Source organism: Pyrus communis, chromosome 3 (assembly GCF_041283825.1).
Source record: "Pyrus communis isolate YQ-2024b chromosome 3, ASM4128382v1, whole genome shotgun sequence".
Lineage (NCBI taxonomy): Eukaryota > Viridiplantae > Streptophyta > Magnoliopsida > Rosales > Rosaceae > Pyrus > Pyrus communis.
The window spans coordinates 20,407,750-20,417,155 of record NC_142567.1 but is presented as its reverse complement, the minus strand read 5'-3'; the positions used below and the strand labels follow the sequence as shown (position 1 = coordinate 20,417,155).

At 36.1% G+C, this 9,406-nt stretch overlaps 1 protein-coding gene across 1 annotated transcript; it reads left to right on the top strand.

Annotated features, from left to right (window-relative positions):
- The first annotated feature begins 6,731 nt into the window (after positions 1 to 6,731).
- On the top strand, positions 6,732 to 9,236 carry LOC148698115 (uncharacterized). Its single transcript, XM_088690379.1, has 3 exons — positions 6,732 to 7,313; positions 7,945 to 8,466; positions 8,850 to 9,236. The coding sequence occupies exons 1-3, from the start codon at positions 6,732 to 6,734 to the stop codon at positions 9,234 to 9,236; spliced, it is 1,491 nt and encodes a 496-aa protein (XP_088546505.1).
- Positions 9,237 to 9,406: the final 170 nt, after the last annotated feature.

The following is a 9,406-nucleotide window of genomic DNA, read 5'->3' as shown; positions in this document are numbered from 1 at the left end:
TTAGTGTAAATCATTTGATGAGTAAAAAAATCTCCTGGTCACCTCTAATAAGGACTATTGTAAAAAAATCTAAAGGCTAGAAGTTAGTGTAAAAAAGTTTGTCAATCCGATCTCTATACATATGCTAATTAGTTTTAAGGTTCTTGAAAATAGAGGATATTATCTACACCAACACATAATAGACTAGTTACAATAATTTGGTTCAAATTCGTCTTTTAGCGAGAATTGAACTTTAAAGATAATGAGGAATACTACTAAATTGTAATACCAAATGGTTAAATTAGATCATTTGAATAATATATACAAACAATTAATGTTAGTTCGGTGAACTATTTTCTACCTCTCACACATTTTTCTCTTTCAATATATCTCCTAATTTTTTTGAGTACTGTGATTTGTTTTAAAATTCGAAATTATCTTCTTTTCTTTTATCTGTCAAACTCAACAAATTGTCTTTCGAAGTGCATTACTTTTTCCTTATGAGAAAATTTTGAATAATTGTTCCATGTTGAATTTCCAGTAAATTATATCTTACCAGATCAAACACACTCCTATTCACCAAAAAAAAAAAATTAATAAATAAAATATTAGTCCGCAAAATTTTGATTGAATACTATTTTGAAAGAGTTCATGAATGTCCACAAGTCTTAAATCAAAATTTTAAACTTCGAGGTCTTGTTTGTGAGAAAATTTTGCGTGGAGACTTGTCACTGTATTATGCTAAGTGGTACTACAACCCACTCAAAACATGCCATGTTCTTTCTCTTTGGTCCCTCTGGTATTACAAGAAAAATAATATGATACTTTTTCTTTTCTTCAAGGACTATATAATTGAATATTGTTATTCATATTTTTGTCTCCTACAAGAATATATGTGTAACAATGAATTTAAGAATGACTAGAACAAATACAGAAAACTCTCATAATTTTAAGAAGATATTATATATATATATATATATATATATATATATATGTTGATACGAACTCTGTATGCAAAGCATCATCGACTATTGTCACATCCCAGTTCCGGTTCCACCGTAGCACGATATTGTCTGTTTTGTGCCCCGGTTACGCCCTCATAGTTTTGTTTCTGGGAACTCACACAAGAACTTCTCAGTGGGTAACCCATCCTGGGAATGCGCTCGCTCGAACTTGCTTAACTTCGGAGTTCCGATGGAACCCGAAGCCAGTGAGATCCCAAAAGGCATCGTGCTATATGGAGGTGGGCATGTACATATAAGGCACATTACCCTCTCTCCGTTGGTCGATGTGGGATGTTACAACTATGATCTAATTTTGATTTTAAACTAGCAGAATGGACTGAAGTCTCACAAGTTTAGGGAAATGGATTCGTCTCTTCAAGGATGCTTCCGTAATCTAGAATAGCCTCATGCATTGAAGCAGTTGAGTAGGCTATGGTCAGATTCAAACTAGTTTCATTAGGTTGTGTCATGGGCATCCTCTTTCGAGTTGTCAATCCTTTGAACCAACGGGTTTGCCATGCTTCAGGGTACGAGTAAATGATTGGTTAGCTACCAATGTACTGGGCCTGTAGCAGGTGCAACTAACTGTTGTTTAGGGGTGGCTTGTCCTTCATGCGACATGGTTTGACATATGTGTGGTACATCTATTCTTATAGCCAAGTTGCAGCAGGTATATGTGATCTCGTCACTTTTTCTAAGTCAATAAAAGCATCCGGCATGTTTTCAGCAACGATCTGTAAATTAAAATAAATCGCTCTTTAGTTTCAGATTGTGTAGTGTGTGGATCTATTTGAGAAATAGTAAGGTAAATCCACGATAATTCATGCCGTTCTTCATGAACGTTAACGTTCTTATCTCCCCTTAACGACAAGAAGATTGTCTCATTGAATTGACAATTCACAAAATGTGCTGTAAAGAAATCCCTTGTCAAGGGCTCTATATAGCGAATAATTGATGGTGAATCAAAATCGACATAGATTCTCATTATTATCTGATGACTCATTTTGATACGTAGTGGCAACACTGTGGGCACATAGATGGTGCACTTAAACACACGTAAATGCAAGATTGCAGGCTCGTACCCAGTAACCAACTGTAACGATGAAAAAGATTAGGTAGTGGTAGGCCTTAGATTGATCAACATAGCTGCATGCAGAATTGCATAGACTAGAAGCTTGTGTGCATGACTAAGGTCTGAGAGATCAATTGAAGGTGCTTTATAAACACTTCTGCTAGGCCATTTTGGGTGTGAAAATGGGGTACATGATGTTCAACTTCAATCTCAATTGACATGCAATAATCATCGAAAGTCTGCAACATAAACTCTCTATCATTATCCAGTAAAATTGACTTAACCAGATAACAAGGGTGGTGACACCTAAGCTTTATAATTTATGCTAGGAGTTTGATAAATGCAGCAATGCGTGTGGATAGTAAGCAAACATTGCATCAACTAACACCATAAAATATTTAAATTGTCTGCAAATATCCCCTTGCATCTTCTGAAGTAACTCCGAAGAAAGGTTATGGGTAATCTTTGTATTTGAGGATTGAGTTAACAGTTTTCTTAAAGAGAAAGCTTTTGCATGGCATATTCTCAGGAATGAGTTTCAAACTTTTGGTAGAGGTTGTCCGTGAGATGTTTTAAGGATACGACGTGTCATATGTCTTCGTAGATGTCCCAAATGATTGTGCCAAAGCAAACAAGTACTCTGGAACCTAGACTCTTGGCCAACCACATGGTGGGCCTCCACAACTCGTATGGTTGTGTGATACAATCCATCTGGGAGGCATTCCATCTTCTGAGGAATACGCTTATAGTTATATTCATATGAAGTGATACAAATGTATTTTGAACCATTCTTTTAAGTGATTTTAACATGATAGTTATTCTCTCAAATATCCTTAAATCTCAACAATGTTCTTCCAAAACAGGTTGAGAAAATGCCTTTTTAATGGTTAATTCAGTATTAATCGACAACAGGATATGGGCAGTGCTATACCTCAATTAGGTTGGATAGACGTAAAAATATTGTCAAAGGTGAATTTTTATTTATGAAGTTAATAAAATAGTGGCTGTCACGCAAGATGGTGTGCGTGGTTTCACCATCTTCCAGACAACTATCTTCTCTACAAGATATACCAAAAAATAAATTAATTGAATAGGTCACATTTTTAAGGAAAAATTCAAAGTCCATCCAATCAATTAATTAGCCAAATGTTTAAAACAAAACACTAATTAAACAAATTAATCCAAATCTATAGAAAATTGTTCAAAAAAATAAACCATGAGAAATAAAGGCTTTGACCATTAGTGGGTTCAGCCACTAGGGGAACCTCAACCAACATATCTAAACAAACAAACGTAATCTTCCATCATAGCGGATGCCTCCTGAAAATCAAAATCCTCTATGGTGGTCTACGAGATTATCCACTTGTGGAAAGTTTGTCTCAATCTTCTAACGATATAATGATACTTAGCAATAGCTTGAGAGGAAACTTGACAAATGCTGGATCAAAGTTCTTTGGAACCACACCAGCAACATATGTCGATATCAGTAGAAGGTTGATTGGTTTGAATTTTGCCTTATTCTTGTATTTGGAAGCTTGCCCTCTTTTAGTAGGACTCTGCTTAGTTGACCTTGGGCCTGGCTAAGGGTTCGACCCTTTTTTTTTCCACAACCATAACGCTTTTTGTGTCCCTTGTGGCCTTAAGAAGTGGTGGCATGCTTTTTAGGCCCAACGTTGAAGCCAGTAAGTCTAACTTGATGATTCTTCATCAAAATTTAGTTTTGCTTTTTTAGCAAGTAGTAAGTTAAAAATCAAATATGAAAACATAGTGAATTTCTATGCCCTATAGTGTTGCTGCATGACAATATTAGTGGCATAAAAAGTTGAATAGGTTTTCTCCCAAATATTTTATTTAGTCAAATCCTCATTACAGAACTTCAGAAGTGATCGAATTTAACAAACTTCAAAGTTATACTCATCCATAAACTTGAAGTCTTAGTAGTGTAAATGCTGCCAGTCTTGTCTTACTTTACGCAAAAAGATATCTTTTTGGCGATCAGAGCGCTCTACCAAACAAGCCAAATATTGTGTAAATCCTTTTTGGCAAGGTATTCGTTTTGTAACGCATCGTGCATATACGTTTAGATGAAGACCATGGTTGTGGCTTTGTCAGTTTCATCAACTAGTTCATTTGCAACCTCTGCAATAGTAACTATGAGGATTTTGGCGGTGATATGGAGCTTCACATCCTGGACCCACTTCAGGTAGTTTTTTAAAGACTTCAAGAGCGGTAAAGTCAAGTTTGTTCAGGTTTGATATGACGCTGCAATGGAGGGAAGAAATAAAGATCTATAGACATAAAGTAGAACATTTTGAGTTCTATTGACGTGGTTTTGTTTAATTTTCATGAAAATTCAGGTTTCATGAGTGTATGTTTTGTATGAAAACTTCGAGTTTAAAAGCATTGAATTCGTAACTACATGTTCGATTTTAGTTAAACTTCAGGTAGAAAAAATAGGCACGTGCAAAAACACAAGATACAATATACAACTAGTGCTATGAATTAGGGTTGCTTCGGGGACCCAGTTGAGTAGTTTTGGGACTACAAAAGGATGTTAACTGTTCAAGGAAAATTAATAAAATATTAAATCGTAATTTATAAAAGTGTAAGATTGGAAGCAAAAGTATAATTTGGTGATATTTTGTTGGTATTTTTTCACTCAATTGTGCCTCTATTTATAGTGCTAAGGAAGAGAGAATCTTTGTCTTTCAATTAACACTACAACTAGAAAACTATCTAAAAGATATTATAGAATCCTATACATAATATACTAGGATTTATACAATCACATTTTTGACTAATTTAGAACTGCAACAACTTCCATAATTGTGAAAGAATTTCCGGGTATGTATGGACATTTTTTGGGTTCCAATAGAAGCCTTCTTTCATTTATCACATAAGATTAATATTGGATGTTTGTAAGTCATAAATTATAACTAAGTTCTAATCCTTAATCACTAAAGCCGCAAAAACTTGATAGTTTTATGGTAGACACTTATGCGAGTGCAATATAGTTGCAATTATAGGTTAAACAAGAAAACAAAAAAAAATTGAAACTGTTAGAGAAATAGGTCAACAATTCAAATAGACACAAAAGAATTTTTGCATTATCTGAACTTTTGGCTCTAGTCACAAAGTAATACAACTTGTACAAGGAAATATCTTCTAGATCTCATATAATTCTATACAAAATCTATTACAGATTTACACAATCATATTATATAAAAGGGTAAATTACAGTTTACCCTCTCAGGTTTGGATGCAACTGCAATCTCATACTTCTTTAAAAATTTCAATCTCATACATTTACTTATATTTCATTTCAATGTCAAACATCTGTTAAGTTTTCTATCAATTTAACCATTAAATGATGACATGGCAACATCGGGTCCCATTTTTTGTTAATATGATTATCAAATTTGGGCCACGTGGACACTACCAATAAAAAATTTGATTCTGAGTCAGATCGACGCAGAGATTAACTCGGAACTTATGCTGGAAAAGGACAACGTCTTTCCATGGAAAGTGCAATGTCAGATGGTGAAGAGGTGGTGAAGAGGCATTTGGAGAGGAAGTTGTTGGTGGTAGCACGAAGTTTGAAAAATTCGTAGAAGATCGGGTTTTTGGGGACGGAGAGGGAGTCTTTGAGGTTGGAGAGGGAGGTGAAGGAAAAGAGCTTGTAGCTCGTGGTTGAGGTGTAGTGACCGCCACCATGGGTGTTTGAGGTGGACGACTGTTCGAACGATGAAGAGGCGACGGATGTTGAGTGGGTGGAATGAGTGGATTGGGTGCTTAGGTTGCATTGAGTGGTAGAGATTAGTTGGGTGGCATCAACTTACATCTTGTATTTGCCTCTCTCTAAAGCGTTGCCATAACTTATCTCTCCTTTGCACAATGGATGCGTGCGGCAAAGTCGAAATCAACCTAAAATGAACGGTAGCACGTTGAAAGTAGTACAATGAAGCAACCCAAAATCCAATTCGTCTTTCATTCTAGCAATCTGACACTCCTAAAAACATTAGAGAGAAATGCTTAATCAAATGAAGAAAAAAAATCACATAGAAGAAGTCTTTTAATCTTGCAATCTTGATAGACATTCTTCTAGTTCTTACTATATACCAAAATCCCCCTCCATCAAACAAAATGAATTAGTAAAAACAAAGACATTTTAAGATACAATTTGTTTAACTAAACTCAAAAATTGCCAAAGTCTTACGAATTGAGAAAAAAATAGAAAGCACACATACCATATCCCACCCTAAACCATATCATATCGTGCCCAGCCTTAGCACAAACTTGTGCCTGATCAAACGAAGAGTCGATCAAAGGCCACCCCCCTGTTGGAAGGTTAACCCAAATTTCAATTACAAGAAAGAGTCATAAATCAGGGATAAGAAAGGATAGAAGTTCTAGAGTTGTGATATTTGGAATTTCTAGAGTTAATCATGATTTCTCTAGATGTTTCAATGTTCAAGAACCTTACAATTACCTAAATAAATGGTGATGTATTGTAGTGGCTATAAAAGCCATGTAGTGTAATGAGTTTTGTGTGAGAAAAAGAAATCAGATATTAGAAGAGTCTTTTCAAGTTTTAAAAACCTCTCCGCTCTCCTACGTTTCTCTATCCCTCTTCCTCCTACAAATTGGTACCAGAGCCATGTTGAAGTTTTGTCAATATGGTGAATGCAAATGCAAATGGTCACAACTTGGCTTCACTAATTCCTCGATTTGGTGGTGATAATTACGACTACTGGAGTAACAATATGAAGGTGTTGTTGAAGGCTTTGGAGTTATGGAATATTGTTGAAGCAGGCTACGAAGAGATGGATAACGAAGTTGCATTAACTCAAGCGCAGATGAATACTTTGAGGGAAAACCAAAAGAAGGACAGCAAGGCACTCTTCCACATCTATCAAACCATTGAGATGCAAGTATATGAAAGAGTTACGAAAGCCAAGAATGCAAAGCAAGCATGGGATATGATCGAGAATGCCTACAGACATAAGGAGAAGGTAAAGAAGGTTCGTCTGCAATCTTTAAGGAAAGAATTTGAAAAGTTGGAGATGAAAGAAGATGAGACAATTAAAGACTACTTTATCAGAGTTACCTCAGTCATAAATCAAATGGCTTCAAATGGGGAGATTCTCGAAGATGCAAGAATTGTTGAGAAAGTTCTCTGTAGATTACCAGCGAAATTCAATTATGTTGTGGCTGCCATCGAAGAGTCAAATGATATTTCAAATTTTTCTATGGAAGAGGTACAAGGAAAATTGGAGGCATATGAGATCAAAATTAATTTTAGGAACTTAATCGGATCAAGCACTCAAGTCTTAAGTTGTAACTACGGAAGGTAATGGCAATCAAGCTTCGAGCCCTAATCAAAGCTTCAGACGTGGAAGAGGTGGAAGAGGCGGACGATGTAGAGGAAGAAATTTGAATGGCAGAGGCACTAATTCTTATGGCAATGAACGAGGAAGAGGACGTGTTTTTCAAAGAGGAAGAAGACGTGGCACTCCAGAATGCTACTACTGCAACAAACCTGGGCACAAGATCAGAGAATGTCGGTTCAAAAAGGCTGATGATGAAAAACATTATGGAGCAAGTTATATGCATCAAACCAACTTTGGAGATGGTGATTATAAAGAAACTTTATTGCTTGCATGTCATGGAGATCAAATGAATGATGTGTGGTATTTGGATAGTGGAGCTAGCAAGCATATGACAGATAACAAAAACCTTTTTTCCGCTCTCTATAAGTTTGATCGTGGTTAAGTGAGAATTGGTGATGATAGAGCCTATAAAATTGAGGGAATTGGTGAGGTGTTTTTCAAATCAAAATCTAGAACAATTGAGAAGATTTCTGAAGTATATTATGTTCCTGGTTTGAAGAGTAATTTATTGAGTATGGGCCATCTGTTGAGGAAGGGTTATGATATTTGCCTCCGTGGTGATTTTTGTGTTCTAAAAAAGAAGGATAAATTTGTTGCCAAGGTTGGACTTGCTGCAAATAACTTGTTTCCTTTGAAGCTCCAAACAACAAAACTATCTTGCTTTATGAGTGCTGAAAAAGAAGTCTCTAAGTTATGGCATGACAGATATGGCCATTTAAATTATGGAAGTTTGAAGTTGCCGTCAAACAAAAGAATGGTATATGGGCTGCCTCAAATTGATCCAATGGATGGCGTTTGTGAAGATTGTCAATTTGGTAAGCAACATAGAAGTTCATTTCCTCCAGAGTCCTTCTGGGGAGAAAAGAAGCCGTTGGAGCTTATTCATTCTGACTTGTGTGGTCCAATGCCAAAAGCATCTTTTGGAGGTAATCTATATTTCATTACATTTATTGATGATTTCTCAAGAAAAGTTTGGGTCTACTTCCTCAAAGAAAATCTAAAGCATTTCAAGCCTTTAAAGGTTTCAAGGCCGAAGTTGAAAAGTTTGTAGGCTTTCAAATCAAAAGTTTAAGGACAGATCGTGGTGGAGAGTATCTCTCCAATGAATTTCAAAAATATTGTAGAGATCATGGAATAAAACACTAGTTGACAGCCCAATATACACCGCAACAAAATGACGTGAGCGACCAGACAGTCATGGAGATGGTGAGATGCATGCTCAAGAAGAAAAGATTGCAATAAGAACTTTGGGTAGAAGCTGTTTCCTGTGCTACATATTTAATCAATAGATCACCAACAAAGAGTTTGAAGGATTGCACGCCTCATGAAGCATAATATGGAGTGAAGCCGAGAGTGCAACATTTGAAGATTGTTGGTTGTGTTGCCTATTCCCATGTTCCAAAGGAGTTGAGAAACAAGCTTGACAATAGGTTAGAAAAGTGCATTTTCATTGGATATAGTGAAAGGAGAAAGGCCTACAAGCTATACAATCCGAAGACCAAAAAGTTCTTGATCAGCCGTGATGTCCACTTTGATGAAAATGCTTTCTTTGAAGAAGAAAATGGTCCAGCAAAGCTGCCTATTATGCAAGAAGAAGATGATACTTATCAATCAGAAATTGTTCCTCAATCTCCAAGAGCTACATCAAGTGATGACGACTCACCTCCAAGAAAGTTCAGAAGTATACGAGATCTTTATGACTCCTCAGAGCAAGTAGATTTGGAGGATAATACTATATTCTTTGCCTTCTTTGTTGAAGAGGATCCAATTTCATTTAATGGAAGCATGTGAGGAGGAAAAATGGAAGCAAGCCATGGATGAAGTGAAGAAATAAAGGCTATTGGGAAGAATAGGACTTGGAGCTCACAAATTTGCCAACACACAAGAATCCTATTGGTGTTAAATGGGTACAAAGAAAAATGCAGATGGGTCCATTAACAAGTACAAGGCGAAAATCGGTG